The following is a 16,596-nucleotide window of genomic DNA, read 5'->3' as shown; positions in this document are numbered from 1 at the left end:
CAAGATAACGGCCTAGAAGCGGCGTCACTTGGTATGGACAATTGGGGTCCGGACGACGCGGACAAGAGGGACACACAAAGTAAAGTGGAAGTCTACAATGGTGTGGGGGGGGGGGGCTGCAGGTGGATCATTAGAACAGGGAGGGAGGGATTCTTTTGTCTCTGCAAAGATAAAAAAAAGGTGGTGGCTCGGGAGTGCCGAATAGCGAGAGCAGCGAGGAACACATGTAATCACTCAATAATGATGGAACAAGTACGAGTCTTACTGGAAGGGGAAGAATTCCCTTTCCTTTGGGCGAAAGCTCAGATCTCTGGGAAATTGTTGGGAGAACTATTTGACAAGGCTGACGGAGCATCGTTGGATGGAAAGCATCCCATTCTATGGTTCTCAGCCCCTTGCGGCGACGTTTCGCTGACCGACTCCTATTTTGGGTTGCCACGTTTGACAGAAAAAGTCAGTTTGCTACAAGTGGGACATTCGCATAGCCTGGTGCCTGTTTGTTCTGGAATAGGGTTTCATGAGTTAATTGTCCAAATTACACAAACTTGATACCTTCGAGATTGTGAACCAAATCCTTGGAGTGCAAACGTCAGAGATTGTGGCGTGATTGGAAAAACTGAATGTGTGGGACTTGCCGGCTTGGCGATGCTACTAATTGGCCGCAGGAAACCACCGACCGAATCATGTGGGGCTCGTGGAAGTTGGTGCCTGGGCCACGATTCCAGATTCCACGATCAGGAGGAGAACGCAAGTGCGAACAACCCCAAAGAACAGAAGGACGGTTAAATTTCTATCGGATTTTCCCCATCCATACATCGAACTTGTTGGGTGCATGGAACGGCTTAATGTCCCCTTTTAGATAGCTGAACAACACGGACACTTGAACTTTGATGATCTCCCGAATCCACAGAGTCTATCAATAGCCACCTCGCTTCTTCGGTATTGACATTTTAGTATTATAGCGACATATAAACGGGACATCGAAGCATCGAAGCCTGCTCCGGATGTCAGAACTCACTTTTGATCCCCATTTGGACATGTCCAAGGGAGCTGCAAGTAAGATGGGCTTTTTGGCAATGCATGTTGACAAATCTGCATGTCAGATGGAACTCCAGTACGTCCAATCCCTAGTTTGGAAGTAGCATCCCTCAGCGCCGACTCTATCATTGTCTGCCCGTTGTGCTCAGAATCTCAGTCCATATGTAGGTCTCCTGCTTCCTGAAGGCTAAGTCCGTCTCGGATGAATTGTAGTGTCAGTACGGCATTTGCTCTCTGTTCTGCACGCATGAATTTGCATGCTGCAACCATTTTCAAGGGCCACAATACGCGAATGCCATCTGTCCACTGCCGTGATTTCGTCACAGCCTCAACATTAAAAGGCTTCAATTTATGAGCCTGGGTTGAAAAAAGGACAGACTTGACCGACAGGATCTCGTCCGCCACCTCTTGAACAGTGCTCACTAGTTGACGACAGGTATTCTGGAAGCCAGTCGGTTCAAGTTGGGATATTCTGGGATCCTGAAGAAGTTGTAATCGGCTCAGATGCAGCTTCAGGCGAAATGCACAAAAGAATGTCCTCGTCGTCAGGGTCCGGAGATCGGTGACGACACATATTTGACCCTCCTTGTTGCCACCTGACTCAGGAAATGGTACCGGCAAACCTGGTGACAGCAGATAGGCACTCTTCAGATCCAGAGACTCGGACTCGAGGAGCAGTTCCACAATATCTGGCAAGCTCACGGTTTGCCTGCTGTTGAGGATCTCTCGAATTTTTGCACATGTGACTGAAGCCTCATACCCATACCGGCAGACTTGCAGGCTATAAAGTTCATCGGGCCAGATGTTATTCTCCAGCTCCGCAAACCAAGCGATTGATTCTGGGGGACACGGAATGCCAGACGCAAACGACTGAATTTGCTAGGGCGATAGTCAATAACGATCGCCTTGCCGAGAAGTCAGGCAACTTACAATGGTGTTGTATATCACAAAGAAGAGATTTCTCTCAGTCGGTGTCTTCAGACAGTTAGTCGTTCGCAGACGCAACAATGTGATGATGCCCTTGAGGTGTGCCTCCCAGCCAACCGCTCCACCCTCTTGATGCATGGCGACTGAGCCAACCATGATCTACATATGAGTGAGCAGAATTGTCGCGAGATCATTAATTCTTTCCAGTACCCACCTCATAGATGCTCAACAACCAGATGGCGGTCAGAGTTTCATCTCTCAATCTCTCACGTTGGTCTTGAAGAGCTTGATTCGTGGCAATCAGAGCATCTCCATAGGCAATTGCACGCCGTGATTGGGCGTCGGGCGTACGAAGATGATGCGCGAAGAGAGCATAAGCAATAGCTTTGCAGGTTGAGACCAGGCTAGACTGTGGGGGAGCCGAAGACACCATGGCCGGGAGAAAGCCCAGGAAGCCCCTGGGGCGTGGAAAGACTCGGGGTGTACAGAACTTGCGAAGGAAAAAAGGTACGGTGTGATTGTCCCAATTTTCTGGAAGGCCATTTGAAGGTGCTGGACAATATCCCATGAGTATCCTAATGACTTAACAAAATTCAAGTCAGCAATTGGTTTCTTCATACAATGTGGCACGTTGTGGGGTCATTACTCTCATCCAAGTTTGACGCCTTTACAGTATTTATATCGTCCGGACGAGCCACCAAGGCATTTTCACTTGTAGCCAATTCCGAGACAGGCTCGAGAACAGGCTTTTCTGGTCTTCTGCGGCGGTCTCGTGTGGCGTTCTTGACGAAGGTGTTGGCATTCTCGACTTTGAAGAGCATATCACGCTCTTTACGGTACCCAGGGCATTTCCTTCCGAGACGAACACACTTGCCGCATTCTGGCCGGAGCAGGTCGCACTAGAATTGTCAATCAGTTGTGACGGGCGATTCAGTAGGAAAGGCGGGGCTCACTTTGACCCTACGCTGCCTGCAGAGATGGCAATCTCGACTTGGTCGTCCCACGTTAGGCATAGTTGCTATTGATGCATACCTCGTTGGTCAGACTTGTCTGTGGTGGCATATCGAGACGCCATAAGTCGGCACCTATAAACGTAGGGTATTCATGTCGTTGTATCAAGCGCAACTTCTCGAGAAGCAATGTCCACGTGTATAAGCTTCGACTAAGGAGCTTGATTAACATTGAATGGGAGAGCTTGGGAGAGCACGTTGGACATATGGAACGCCTGACGAGCCCGAGGCGGGCTTCATCAACGGGCTGGCCTAGCCAGTGGTTTGGGGTGATAGGTGCCTAGAGTTGGGGAATGTAGCCCTGGACCCAGAGGGAATGATAGTCTGGCGAAGCTACTGTAAGCTAAGATACCTTAGGTAGCCGAACTCGTGACTCGCTTCGTAGTACGAGTACTTCCAGGGTTTCGGCTAGAATGTCTCGTTAGGGATCAGGACTTGTAGGCGTAGACGCAGCTGCGCCTTACCTACAAACCCTAACAATATCCTTCCCTAGGACACCCCAGAGGCTATGACGCACGACGTTGCAGCTGTCAGCCGCAGGCAGAGATTCAGCTCAGCCAACGAGGTCACCACAGCCCGCCGAGGGGACTGAAGCACTTGGCTTAATTAGGAAATCCTTTCGAAGGCATTGCACCTGTCGACTTCCACGGACACATTTGATCTCTTCTGCCTAATAACTCTGTTCTCCTATTATTCTCAAGGAAGAGGTTCTGACCTGTCTCATAATAGCCTGTGGGCTGGAGAACTTCACTAAGCCTCATTTAGAAATCCATTCATGATAACCTAAGTAGTTCATCTTCTCATGGCCCATCACAACGACACTTCACCTCGCGCTTCAGTCCATTTACAGACATGTCGACGAGATAGAAACGAAGTGTCCATGAACGTCAGTGATGCAGATCATCCTTCTTCATGTTATAAAAGAATACCATGGTAGGTAGTTTCGAGATGGCTCACATCACAAGATTCCTGTCTTCTATTCCATCTACTGCTTTCTCTGCTTGGTCCTAGCGTTTCACGTCTTATCATTATTTGAAGTTCTTGAAAGTCGATATCAATATCAATATCAATATGGGGCTCTTTGACGATTCAGATACGCCTGTGTGCCCTATGCCTTCTCATCTCGTTGCTGGTAAGACCACCACAATCACTAAAGCTAGAAAGGGCCACTGATCACTCCCAGACGCACCGGAACCTTTCATTGGCAACCTGTCATTTCGCCAGTTCAACATGTGTCTTTCTGGAGCATGTGCCGCTATATCATGCGTCTCGATATTCATTCTCATGGCAAGGCATGCTACCCACTTCAGCAAGCCCAACGAGCAAACAAAGTCAGTTATTCAGTTCCACGTCTACCAATGCTTGCAAGCCCTTTGACTGACAGATTCCTGTTCCAGAATTCTCAAGATCTGCGCGTTGATCCCCATTGAGGCTTTCCTCAATTTCATTAGCATTGTCGAGCCCAACGCATACGTATATCTCGACCCATGGATTGATGTTTTTCAGGCCTGGGCGCTTGGAAGCTTCTTCCTTCTTATGTGTGAATTTGTTTCGCCCAGTGCTCAGTTTCGCGACGTCTTTTTCGCTGCTTTCAAAGTACCCCAGCGTCGAAGAAACCGAGGCTCGGGCCTAGGAGGGTTAGAATGGTACAGAGTGAGTTTGTCTTATGGAGCCTTGCCCTTGATTCATGGTCTAATCCATCTCCTCAACAGAAACAATGGTTTGCCGTCTTTCAGTATTTATTGATAGCAATTGGCGTTGCCATCGCCACGGATATCACACAAGCCGCCAACATATATTGTTTAGAGAGCAACAATATTCACTTTGCTCAAATATGGGTGAGCTCAATACCCTGAGGCCATGCTCCTATCTTTCCAGCAGCTAACTCGTTGAATCAGCTGTCCATAATCTCAAACATCTCCGTTGCCATTGCTCTTACAGCAGTGCTCAGATTTTATGGGGCACTAAAAAAGGACCTCAAGCACCACAAGCCTCTCGCCAAGCTCGTGGCTTTCAAGCTCATCATCTTCTTGAGTTTTGTTCAATCGGTACGATTTCATTGCCATGGGCCTCTCCTATCGGCTACCGTACTAACATGAGTTCTCTAGATCATCTTCCAGATCCTACGCTCTCAGTCGGTCTTGAAAGAAACCTCTACCCTCACGTACGCCGACGTCAATATTGGTATTCAGACTATGATCATCTGCATCGAAATGGTTCCCATTTCGCTATACTTCCATTATGCTTATGATGTCAAAGCCTATGATATCACTCAAGCACGCCCTCTCCCAGTCTCTGACATTGCTGGCCCTGGCTTTGCCCAAGCAGACCTAGAGGCGAACCCGCAGCTGAGGCCTACGATGATCAATGACCAAGTAGGCCAAGCTCCGACGGAACACACCAAGCAGCTATATGCGAAACACGCGAACGCAAGATATTATGGCGGCTTCCTCGGCCTCAGAGCATGGGCGTCGGTCCCGGATCCGAGAGAGATCATTCGCGCTATCCGATTTGCTTTCGTCATGCGCTCAGAAGCTATCAAGATGAAGATGATGAGCAGCAACATCCAAAGTAATGATGGGTTCGCCATGCCTCCTCCGCCTCCGCCTCCTTCCTACAATTATCACTCCCGTGGGTGGAACCAAAATCCAGGCCGTCATGTATGAACCTGCTGGTTACATTGTGGTGTCCCCATACTGTATTATATTGTATTATAGATTGGCGTTATCTTCAAAGTTCAAGAGAAAGAAACGAAACCTCACGCTTCTGGTCGCTGATAGAAGTTACATATTAGAGTCTCAATAGAATGACATGACATGACGCATTTCAAATCGTTAGAGCGCACGTTAGACCGCTAAAACCCTTATGGGACAGGGGAACCTGCACCGGCCTCCAGATCTGGCTGTCTTGTTCGTCCATGTGCAACAGCGTTGTCGACATTATTTCTCTGCGGACTTCCAAAAGCAGGAGCAGCGCTGGCCTGGCCATTTCTCGAATGAAAAAGATCGGAGTTTACCCGGTTGTCGGCACTCACTGTCTTTTCAGCACCCGACGATGGATCGAACATGTGTCCGGTGGTACCCGTGGCATCCTGTTCGGGGTTGACCGTCTCGTATTCTAATGCTTTGATGAACATATAAAATCCAGATGCGAGCAAGGATCCCAGGATAGGACCAACCCAGTAAATCCAATGGTATGGGTAAAAGGAATGGAGGACGACGCAGGGGCCGAAACTCCGTGCTGGATTGAGACTGCCACCCGTGTAGTAAACTCCCATGAGCTCGGCTATGAAGAGAGATAGACCGATGCCAATCGGAGCGATGAAGGTCGCGCGGTGTTTCTCGGCGGCGAGCATGAAGATGGTGAAGACTAGCTGGGCGGTGAGAAACATCTGAGGTTGATGTTAGTAGTGAGGTATTCGGTGCGTCAGTGTGTTTGGTTCAGCTCACTTCGATGAATAGGCCTTGCACGACAGTCGTACCACCTCCTAATGAAGTACGCACGTTCAGCGGCCCTGGCAGCAACGCTGATACAACAGCAGAAGCCGCAATGGCGCCAAGTAATTGAGAAATGATGACCAAAACTCCTCGGATATATGGCACTGCTCCAACAACCATCATCCCAATGGAAACCTGGAAAACAAGTCAGCTGCATCCTTGGATTCAGTGATTGGTGCCGCAGACCGCTGGGTTGAATAAACCACCGCTGATTCTGAAGAAGACCCAAGCATTGACGGCAAGGGACATTCCAAAACAAAGCGAAATGAAAAGCAATTTTGCAGGGTTAGCAGCCAGATCTGTTGGTTGACCTTCTAATGGCGCTGCATTGACGACATTGGTGCCTCCTAAAGCGAACAATAGGAACAAAAAAGTGCCCGCAAACTCTCCCATCATGGCCACAAAGTGATTTTTGACAGATAGAGGAAAGAATTTCAGAAGAGGGACACGGCGAGATACCATTGTCTCATCGTCGGAAGGTAGGATGTTCTGCCGCTTCTGCCATGGCAGACGCAGCTGTCGGGCAGGTCTATCGACATTCATCTTTGTGTGTGTATGAATTAGAAACCTCGGTGTTGGACGGGCTTGTTAGTCGAAAAGGATCGGTAGACGTGTCAAATAGTAGGCCAAACCAGAGTGATCGCTCAATGTTCAAGGACAAAGACTATCTCTTAAGTATTTCCAAAAAGTCACTGAGCTGGGTGACGGCATTGGAGACCAGCAAAAGAGGAAGCGTTGAACCACTGAAAGAAAGGAAATTCCTTGACTGGTGTCGAAATCTCCAATGACCAGGGCTACCAAAGTAGTCTAGATGTCATCAACCAAACTGGTCGCGGAGAATTATCCACCACTCTGAAAGGCTTCCAGGCCACAGGGAGCGGGAATGCTGAACACAAGCGACCCAATAGTATGATGATACATGCACAAAGCATATTGAACGCAGTAACAAAAGACTTCAGGGGGCACGTAAAGAGTATGGTGGTAATGACCTCATTCGGATAGTGACAGATCTGACACATTGAAAGTCGATCATGTTCTCAGAGAATCATGTTCGATGAGCTCTGTGGCGGATAGTAACGTCAAGAGTTTGAAGGTTCTCTGGTCAGAGTGGTTGGGGTTGGTGACGTCGAAGCTGGGTTTGACTTTTTAAGTCAGTGTGGCTACCGGCGACAAACACCAAAAATGTTGGCACGGAATCTGTCGTCCAGTGCCTCTTATGGCCAAGTGTAGACATTGAGCAGGAATGCTTTGGTTCTTGGCTCTATATAGTTTCTCATGGTAAAAAGTCAGGTTTGAACCTGGGACTATGACACCAACCATATGGACTTGCTTATGATCCATGATCAACTGGCAGTTTTGTACTTCTGGATATGCCTAGGAGCCAAATACGGGTTCCTCTTCCCCTTGTGCCATGGTAGGACTGTCAATACAAGATGATACCAAAGGGTGAATGAGTCAAGCCGGGTGTCGAACAAGAACCGAGTCAGTCGTTGATGCTTATATCACGTGTGAAGTAGTCACTGATTGATAGCGGAAGAGGAAAAAGGATAGTCCGGCGCGGAGGTTCGGAGAGCGTGTGGTCTGCACCGATCGGCTAACTTCTTTTGGTAAAGCCCCCTTTGTATAGCCAATCAACTCCCCTATAGCATAGCCTGTCAACGAATCCCCCCTCATCATCTCCTCCACTTTTCCCTCACATTGATTTCTCTCCGGGGCGCCGAGGTAGTCGTCGGCTCAAACAAACATGCAACTCAGAAATCCGATACGGCTGTGCCTCACCACCGTGCTTACAAGCCGATGCTAACAAGCCTAGGTAGGATCTCTGTACAATAAATTAATATAGCCGGGTCGGTGATCGCTGCGTATTTTTTCCCCTTCACCTTGATCTAGCTATCGACATCGACTGTTCTAGTCCTTCCTCTTATTCTAGACACGAACCTGGGATTAGACTTGCTCACTCTCTCACTCATCTCAGATCCCTTCCCTCTCACATCCACGCCCCCTCGTCCCTTCGCGATGGCTCCCCAAATCCCATTCTCTGAGCCTCCTTGGCTGGCTGGCTTCCCTTCTCCTTATTACAACGAGTCCCACAAGAAATGGCAAAAGGCATGTCGGGCTTTCCTGGAGGAGCACCTCCTCCCTCATGCCATGGATTGGGAACGGGAAGAGACTGTGCCAGACCACCTCTTTCAGACATTTGCAAAACACAACATGCTGATTCCCAATTTAACTTCGCCTCTACCAGTCGAGTGGCTGAGGCGATTGGGTATCAATGACATCTTGGGAACCCCAATTGAAGAATGGGATTATCTCCATACGGGTATCTATCTCGATGAGATGGCCAGATCTGGTCTCGGAGGTCCAGGTGGTTCCATGACCGCCGGCCATGCTTTTGGTATGCTCAACTAGACGTGCACGGCATTCTGGTGGTGGCTGACAATGTTGATCCAGGTATTCCTCCCATCATCAAGTTCGGCAACAAGGCGTTACACGAGAAGTTCCTGCCAGACGTCCTCACCGGTAAGAAGCGAATTTGTATTGCCATTACCGAGCCCGGCGCTGGAAGTGATGTTGCAAACATTGCGACCACGGCAAAGAAGACTGCAGATGGCAAACACTATATCATCAATGGTGAGTTCTCACACCTGACCTGATTGTACAAGTAAACCACGCTAACAATTTTCACAGGTCAGAAGAAAGTGAGATAGATATATACCCTCTCTCTCTACATCAAATAGTGATTCGCTAACCATGGTCCTAGTGGATTACCAACGGTATCTGGTCCGACTACGCCACAATGGCAGTCCGAACCGGCGGCCCTGGCGGAAAAGGCCTCAGCATGATCGTGTGCCCATTGAAGAATTACCCTGGTGTTGACATGAGACGATTGAAAGTAGCTGGCCAAATCAGCGCTGGCACGACCTTCATCGACCTGGACGATGTCAAAGTGCCCGTGGAGAACCTGATCGGTGAAGAAGGAAAGGGAATGGGATACGTCATGACCAACTTCAACCACGAACGTCTGACCATCTGCTGCAGCGTGGCACGTCAATCGCGTGTCGCCGTTTCAGCCGCCCTCGAATACGTCATGAAGCGAGAGGCATTCGGCAAGGCTCTGATCGAACAACCGGTGGTGCGACACCGTCTGGCCAAAGTCGGCGCCGAACTCGAAACCTACCAGGCCTGGGTCGAACAGTTCCTGTATTCGATGACCAAGCTCACCAAGGAGGAAGCCGATTTGAAACTCGGTGGATTGACCGCTCTCGCCAAGGCAAAGGGTGGTATGGTGTTTAACGAATGCGCCCAGACCGCAGTGCTGTTGTTCGGTGGTAATGGATACACCCGTACCGGCCAGGGCGAGATTGCCGAACGTCTCTATCGAGAAGTGCCCGGAACGAGAATCCCCGGTGGAAGTGAGGATGTCATGTTGGATTTGGCTATTCGACAGCTGGTCAAAAACTTCCGCAATGCCACCAAGGAGCTCTCTGCTCCGAGTGGATCCAGCAAGCTGTGAGTGAGGAAGAAAAGAATGGCTGTTGAATTGTGGATCAACGAGCAAGGTGATATGTCTCCATTATAAAGTACCTGGGGGTCAGATCTGGCTTGCGTCTGCCTCATCGTTGGCTGTATGGATCAATACGCAAGAACAAGAAAAATAAATACATAACCAGCCGTCGTGGAGAGAATTCCTGTTAGCATGTATAGGTGCTGATGTACATACAGGGTTTATGGTCAAATTTGAAGCATTTTCTCGACACTAGGTGGTGTCATGAGCTTGGTGTACTACAAGCACGTACGTAGCTATCTCTCCAATACATCAATGACTGCGTCCATTCAAGCTTGCGTCGCTGTAGCAATAAGCTCATACACAAATGAGGCTAGCTTTCGACCGTAATGTGATATATATGTCCTTGTCGCCCTTGGTACTTGGTCATGGCCACAGCCAGCCATTGGAAGAATATGGAGGAGGATCCTCATCCTCTTCGGGCGGATTCAATAAGTCTGGTGGGCCAATATCATGACTCTCTTCAAGCTCTCCCTGCGTGTCGTCGTTATCATTATCGTTGGTGGTGGTTTGTACGCCTTCAAGGCCAGACCCTCCTGCGTCGGAGACCATGTTCTGTTCGTTGCTGGCTTGATCCAACATACTCACTGGTAGAACGTCCATCAAGAAGGTAGGTGTGGACCTGTCCATTGGAGCGCTGCTCTGTCCTTCGCTGTCAGACGGGGAGAGCATTGTTTTATTGGACTTGGAGTCAAGCCCCTCGACCCAAGAAGCTTGTGTTGTCGCATCAACCAGAACTCGACTTGATGATCCAGTTCTGCTGGCCCCTGAAGATCGCTTGCGTGTGTTCCAGATCCATCGATCAACCATCACCCGGTAATCCTCAGCGGATGCATCAACGTTATAGCCTTCTAACATTATCCTCCCAAGCTCTTGGTAGCTGACTTTGTTGACCAAGACGTGTTCAAGGATGATTGCTTTCATGTCGATCCAGCGATAGTCACCACTGAGTGAGCTACCGTTGATGTGTGGCTCTTCTTCAATGGCCTTTTCAGCGTTGGTTCGTGCGAATCGATATGTCGACTGTCCTTCAAGGCAGGCCAATTCAGTTGATGACGGGCCGGGAAGTGAGTTTCCATGCTGGACTCTGGTGCCTATTTTAATTAAGAAGCTCGGGTTATAACGCCAGTACCCTCTTTTAGAGTCGTAGACTGCCTTTGGTGTCGGTGCCACAGCTTCGTCCATGTAGGTACGATAGTTCATCGTGTCAAGATGTCGAACGAATTGAGGGGTATCAGCTTCAGCATCACCTTGTACGGCATCGTCGCCACGCATTTCTCGTCGAGACATTCGCATCAACATCAGTCTTTTGCGATTATACTCTTCGATGTCGGCTTGTCGAGACGCAATTGTTCGAGCACGAGCTTCTACCATCCTTCGATTCCAGTGATGGCGAGTTGTCCCACCGACCTGTCGCGGAAGTGCCTTGTCACACCAGAGACAGATACGTCTTCGGTCTTTGTCATCACCGAGCGGTTCATTGCAGCGTAGCCCATGGCATTTGTCGTTCCCGTCTGCGATAGCCTCCCAATTTTGGAAGTCTTTACAATCGGGGCAAATATGCCCATCTGACTTGAGAGTGCAGACACAATAATCGCGAGTCGATTCAGTGGTATCGTGCCACTGTTTTGTGGCACTGCCGGGCCGTTCTGAGGCGATCAGAGGGAAGCGGTGTCCCCTACTTTGAGTGCCAGTCTCCCAGCATTTTGTGCACAGATGACGAATGCGATGCTGAAAGGTATTCTCGTGACCTCTGGAGAATGAAGACTTGACTATGCAAGCGCCACATACTGGGCGAGAACAATAGAGACATGGTCTTGGCTTGTCACCCTTGGTGTGGCTTGTGAGCGAACACTCCCAGAGAGCGATCGATTTGAGGAGTTTCCACTGGGCCGTGTTGTGGTTACCGATTCTCAGAGAGTCCCTCGGTTGTGCAGGAGAAGTCTCATCACCAATGTCGATCGGGCCGAATCCGTGCAGACTAGCCCGAAGACCGACGGTGGAACGTGAGAGACTGATCAAATCCCCAGCTGATAGACATTGGCCGATGGATTCGGCCACTGTCCAGATCGATATGAGACTCTCGATGGTGGGGGACTGGACGTGGTGCACCATGACGCAAATGAAGATGTCACAACGGAGCAAGCTGCACCAGTGTGAGAATTGGGAGGCGGCATGAGGTGGATGAAGGTCTGTAAGACCGGTGGGCAGGAGATCATTTGATAAAGGAAAAGACTGGCTCAACTGACGGGCATAGAGAGTTTTCTAGGCTTTAATCTTCTCCGCATGCTCCATGATCGCAGTGCTGATGAAGTTTAAAGGGTTTCTCGAGGTGTTAGTTGGCAATCCAACTGGAAAGGAACCCAGCGGTGGAAATGTGATTCAGACGTAAGCATGGCCGAGTGGGAGGAGTGGGCGGAGTGGGTTGTTCAACTTGGAATTTCGTCTGACGGTCGTGGATTGCTGCATTGTCCGAGTCATTCAAAAGCAGAATGGCGTGGTTTCTGACCAAGAAAAGTTGTGTCTGACTAAATGTCACACAGGCTAAACCTCAGCCTTGAAGTGTTTGGTGGATTCCCCGGATTTTTTGTTCAACTTTGATTTGGGAGACCAGTGAGGACAAGATCAGCAGACCAAGTCAAGCGCAGGAGGTCCGACTATCGACAGATGGTGGTCGCAAGTGTTTATCTAGATTCGATCGAGTTTTGAACGAGCTGCGAGAGAGGAAAAAGGGAGAGAGAAAGACTGAGGAGGCTGCGCCCATTTGCGCTGGGGACGCGTTCCTTCCGCACCGTTGGATCGATCGCACTTGCCTCGACGCATCACATTGATTACAGTCAAAGACGACGGCGACGACGACGACGACGACGACGACGACGCGTGTGTTGACTGTGCTGGAGACGAGTCTGCACGACTGCGCCCTTCAACATGTCTCTGCAGCCCTTTGTCGACAGTAAGATCCCTCGTTCTACGTTGTTCCCCACGAATGCGAGCTTAACTGATCTCGTGTCTACAGAAAAGGTCCTTGTCATCACCGTCGATGGCCGAACCTTGGTTGGCACTCTACTCTCCTGCGACCAAGTGACGAACATAGTCTTGAACGAAACCGTCGAGAGAATCATTCGACCCGCAGACGATCCAGAGCCGAGTTCAGAGGTACAGCATGGGCTATATTTGGTTAGAGGAGATAACATCACCATTGTCGGTTTGGTCGATGAAGAGTTGGATAACAGTATCGATTGGGAAAAAGTCAGAGGGGAAGTGATTGGCAGCACAAAGCATGTGTGAACAGCAGCAGCAGCGAAGGACGATAATTCAGGGGAGATTGAATCCCGAAATCTTTTCAACCTTGGGAGCCTTTGGCCGTCACTCCATCTACGCAGCAAAAATGCTTCGTAATGAGCAATGGTTGCGAAGTGGCATGCCAGCCGAAACGAGCCTTAGCAGTCTCTGGCTGAAAGTGGTCATCGTACAAGGATTCGCTCTGCAGGTACCTCGCGAGTCGCACACCACAGAGAAAGCTCCATTTTGAAGCGGATGGTGCGGCTCATAAATCGATCACAGCATACAGGCGGCCACGAGGACACGAACGGGCCGCAAAGCTGACAAAGTCTAAAGAATACCAGTGAAGCAGCTTGGATGAATGACGGGAAGCGATAGTGTCCAACTACAAACGAAACCAATCAGCGCTCAATCAGGCTTTCTTCATTCTTCGATATCTAGTTCGTTTGGTGTACGGCCAATCATCTAGCATTGAGAGCATGAATACGATTTAGCGTTTTGCAGGCTAATCACCACCACATCATTTTATGGTTCGTCAAGCTCCTCTATCTTTTATCCTTTTCAAATCGTGAAGCGGAAAGAAGGATGGTCATCTCCTAGGTTCGACTTCTCGTCCTCGGGCAGATTGTATCTATAGTCTCTCTTCCCCTGATCCCTCAGTCGGTTCTCTCTCTTGATCCAAAACAAGAATGCGACAGAACTGATCACGCAAAACCAGACCAGGCCGAGGCCCAAGCCAAAGCCAAGAGGGTATTCAGGAGCCTGTGAAGTTACAAACATGTTGCTGGGGTTCTGTCAGCTTCGTCTCCTCCATCGGTTGCTATACCAGCTTACCTGGCAATGATGCCTCCAGTGTTTCCAAGACCAACTTGCACGGCTGACGACACGCCGACTTTGTAATGACCCGCCATGTTGTTGCTCATCCACACCAGACAAATAGGCTGAGCGATGTAGCCTCCACCAACGATCGCAAAGAGTGCAAAGTAGCGAACTCCGACAGTGACTCTGTGCATATTGAGAAGGATGACGTAGCCGATGGTAGTGACCAAACAACCAAAGATAATGAATCCAAACCGATGTTTGAGCTTATCGCTAGCGATGGCACAGGACAAGGCGCACACGGTAGCAAAAATGAAGATGGGAATCGACATGACTTGAGCGCGAATCGATGTCCAACCCAATTGTCGGAGGATGGTAGGTGTGAAGAATGCTCCGCTGTAAGATGTTGTCACAATTCCTAGATACATGGCGGTTCTATTCTGATTAGTCGTATGCTAGGGACACGTAGCTGAGGAGAGTCACTCACCCGAGCCACATCTTGACGTCGCTGAAGACCCGCTTTGCCGTCTTCTTATTCCAGTGGCTCATGTGTGTATTTGATCTATCTGCTGCCAAGCGGCGGATCAAAAGTTCTCGTTCATCTTCGTTGAGAAACTTGGCGGTCTCGGGCCAGTCTGGAATAATCCAGTAGCTGGCGACGGCGATAATGACGGTGGCGATACCCTCTAGGATGAAGATCCATCTCCATCCTCCGTATCCGGCAATACCAGACATATGGGCGATAGCGTAGGCCAAGAGACCGCTGAACGCGCCAGCGATGATGGCGGCAGAGAAGAAGAGATTGAATCGCCATTGGAGTTCATGACGACGGTAATACCTATGATCATTAGCCTCGGGTCATGTCAAGACCATTGGTCCGATGTCACGCCGCGTACATTGTCAAGATGTAGACACATCCGGGGAAAAAGCCTGCCTCCAATGCTCCGATGATGACTCTGCAGACAACCAGCCCAGCAAATGATTGTGTAAGACCTTGGCAGACGGTGACGATACCCCAGCCGGCGATAATGGTGGCCAGGAAGGCAGAAGGGCGGAGTTTCTTCAACATCATGTTGCAGGGAACCTCGAGAAGGATATAGGGGACGAAGAAGAGGAATAGAGCAATGTTGTAATCTTGTCCTGACATGTTGAGATCGGCTTCAAGTCCTTGGATGCGAGCATTGCCTATGTTGATACTATGCTGGGGTCAGTTGGGTCAATCTGGGAGTTTGGTCTTTTCTTACCGATCGATGAAAGCACATAAAAACAGCAGGGATAGGATGGGGACAAGATGCAGATCGACTTTCCGCAGGAGCTTCTTGACGCGAACAGGGTCATCCTCTTGGATCTCCTCTTTGAGGCTTGCCACATCGAGTTGTTCTTGGCCAGGGACGTCTTCGATCTCAGACTTGTTCAACGTCTTGTCCGCCATGTCGAGCAGTCGGTGCAAAAGGGTGTCAACTGACAATGTTTCTAATGACGATCTTGCACACAAGGATCAAGTAGTTGGTCAAGTGGGGAAAAAGTGGTGTACGCTGACCTCCACGAGTAGTGGGATATAACCAGATTTATATCTCTCGAGCAACAGTGGTTGGGCGGCTGGTGTTGGACATGCATGGGTGCAGGGCAAGGATATCACAATCCTCTCCCCCACACCTTGGGAGACTCCTGTCAAACCTCAGCAAGGTACCTGCCCGAAGCGAGGACACTTCCGCACTCCCTCGAGGATGCAGGATTGGAAGCCACGACATGATGATCCAGTGCAACGTCGGGGTTCGGTTCCGTAAAGATCAACCGGGAGGAAAAAGCATCTTCGTTATGTGACAACCAATCGCCTCCCGATGACTTGGCAGAGAGGATCAACTTGATGCATTATACGCATGATAGCAGGCCTACCTTGCGTGGAGATTGGGTCAAGGACTGGGGGAGCGAAGGGAGCTTAGTTTGATTGGCAACAAGGGCTGACTATGAGTTACCATCTCCAGGATATGGAGAAGCCTTGGACAATCATCCCAAGCTTCTCTACAAGGTTACTGCTGGCTAGCTGGGTATAATCCGGTCGAAGACTAGATGTCAGTACTCACAGACTGAATGCTTGAGCTCGTCAGAGGAAGCCAATGGCAAGGAGGATCGTCACGGGGTCCTCTCGGAATTCGAGATCGGTAGTTAAACCGCCACCTTATGGTACTAGTCGGGTTGGGGGAAGTCAACAGATCAAAGGTTTAAATTGTCTCCGCACGGGTTCGAACAATACCTGGAGGCAATTGACAGGAGGAACATATGCAATGTGGCCCTTGTATAGCGTGCGGAGGAAGACAGATTCTTTTGATGGAGATATTCTGGAGAAAAGATCTGGAGGTGGGCTTTGCCAACTTGGGTATTTGGAAGGTGTGGGGAAGCGCATTAGCTGCACTTGCCTCACATTCCCTGCACATCACCAATAAACTGATTGGTTCCA

General features: G+C 49.6%; 6 protein-coding genes across 6 annotated transcripts; 3 read left to right on the top strand and 3 right to left on the bottom strand.

Annotated features, from left to right (window-relative positions):
• Positions 1 to 852: 852 nt before the first annotated feature.
• Positions 853 to 3,156, bottom strand: PV10_08200 (uncharacterized protein). Its single transcript, XM_016373185.1, has 5 exons — positions 2,919 to 3,156; positions 2,612 to 2,864; positions 2,180 to 2,547; positions 1,969 to 2,124; positions 853 to 1,917 (listed from the first exon to the last, which is right to left on the bottom strand). Exons 1-5 carry the CDS (start codon positions 2,976 to 2,978, stop codon positions 1,192 to 1,194), a joined length of 1,563 nt encoding a protein of 520 aa, XP_016220096.1. The 5' UTR covers positions 2,979 to 3,156; the 3' UTR covers positions 853 to 1,191.
• An 890-nt stretch (positions 3,157 to 4,046) lies between these two features.
• Positions 4,047 to 5,641, top strand: PV10_08199 (uncharacterized protein; the record flags this gene model as incomplete). Its single annotated transcript, XM_016373184.1, has 6 exons — positions 4,047 to 4,107; positions 4,159 to 4,306; positions 4,373 to 4,628; positions 4,688 to 4,813; positions 4,874 to 5,023; positions 5,084 to 5,641. 6 exons carry the CDS (start codon positions 4,047 to 4,049, stop codon positions 5,639 to 5,641), a joined length of 1,299 nt encoding a protein of 432 aa, XP_016220095.1.
• A 2,629-nt stretch (positions 5,642 to 8,270) lies between these two features.
• On the top strand, positions 8,271 to 10,228 carry PV10_08198 (uncharacterized protein). The gene is made up of 4 exons (XM_016373183.1): positions 8,271 to 8,867; positions 8,924 to 9,103; positions 9,161 to 9,171; positions 9,234 to 10,228. The coding sequence occupies exons 1-4, from the start codon at positions 8,489 to 8,491 to the stop codon at positions 9,984 to 9,986; spliced, it is 1,323 nt and encodes a 440-aa protein (XP_016220094.1). The 5' UTR covers positions 8,271 to 8,488; the 3' UTR covers positions 9,987 to 10,228.
• PV10_08197 (uncharacterized protein) lies at positions 10,217 to 12,287 on the bottom strand. Its single transcript, XM_016373182.1, has one exon. It carries the CDS (start codon positions 12,150 to 12,152, stop codon positions 10,404 to 10,406), a length of 1,749 nt encoding a protein of 582 aa, XP_016220093.1. The 5' UTR covers positions 12,153 to 12,287; the 3' UTR covers positions 10,217 to 10,403.
• Positions 12,288 to 12,654: 367 nt separating this feature from the next.
• PV10_08196 (uncharacterized protein) lies at positions 12,655 to 14,048 on the top strand. The gene is made up of 2 exons (XM_016373181.1): positions 12,655 to 12,990; positions 13,054 to 14,048. The coding sequence occupies exons 1-2, from the start codon at positions 12,966 to 12,968 to the stop codon at positions 13,323 to 13,325; spliced, it is 297 nt and encodes a 98-aa protein (XP_016220092.1). The 5' UTR covers positions 12,655 to 12,965; the 3' UTR covers positions 13,326 to 14,048.
• Positions 13,881 to 15,570, bottom strand: PV10_08195 (uncharacterized protein; the record flags this gene model as incomplete). The annotated part of the gene is made up of 5 exons (XM_016373180.1): positions 13,881 to 14,103; positions 14,154 to 14,573; positions 14,626 to 14,976; positions 15,035 to 15,334; positions 15,383 to 15,570. 5 exons carry the CDS (start codon positions 15,568 to 15,570, stop codon positions 13,881 to 13,883), a joined length of 1,482 nt encoding a protein of 493 aa, XP_016220091.1.
• Between the last annotated feature and the right edge of the window lie 1,026 nt (positions 15,571 to 16,596).

The sequence above is a fragment of the Exophiala mesophila genome (genome assembly GCF_000836275.1).
Source record: "Exophiala mesophila strain CBS 40295 unplaced genomic scaffold supercont1.6, whole genome shotgun sequence".
Classification (NCBI taxonomy): Eukaryota; Fungi; Ascomycota; class Eurotiomycetes; order Chaetothyriales; family Herpotrichiellaceae; genus Exophiala; species Exophiala mesophila.
This window is presented reverse-complemented; position numbering and strand designations above follow the sequence as displayed.

Coding starts and splice junctions, on each gene's coding strand:
- PV10_08197 (XM_016373182.1), bottom strand. CDS start 12,152: ATGGTGCACCACGTCCAGTCCCCCACCATCGAGAGTCTCATATCGATC.
- PV10_08196 (XM_016373181.1), top strand. CDS start 12,966: ATGTCTCTGCAGCCCTTTGTCGACA. Junction 12,991..13,053: donor TCTGCAGCCCTTTGTCGACA/GTAAGATCCCTC, acceptor TCGTGTCTACAG/AAAAGGTCCTTGTCATCACC.
- PV10_08200 (XM_016373185.1), bottom strand. CDS start 2,978: ATGCCTAACGTGGGACGACCAAGTCGAGATTGCCATCTCTGCAGGCAG. Junction 2,865..2,918: donor GCAGGCAGCGTAGGGTCAAA/GTGAGCCCCGCC, acceptor TGACAATTCTAG/TGCGACCTGCTCCGGCCAGA. Junction 2,548..2,611: donor GGCGTCAAACTTGGATGAGA/GTAATGACCCCA, acceptor AATTTTGTTAAG/TCATTAGGATACTCATGGGA.
- PV10_08198 (XM_016373183.1), top strand. CDS start 8,489: ATGGCTCCCCAAATCCCATTCTCTGAGCCTCCTTGGCTGGCTGGCTTC. Junction 8,868..8,923: donor GACCGCCGGCCATGCTTTTG/GTATGCTCAACT, acceptor ATGTTGATCCAG/GTATTCCTCCCATCATCAAG.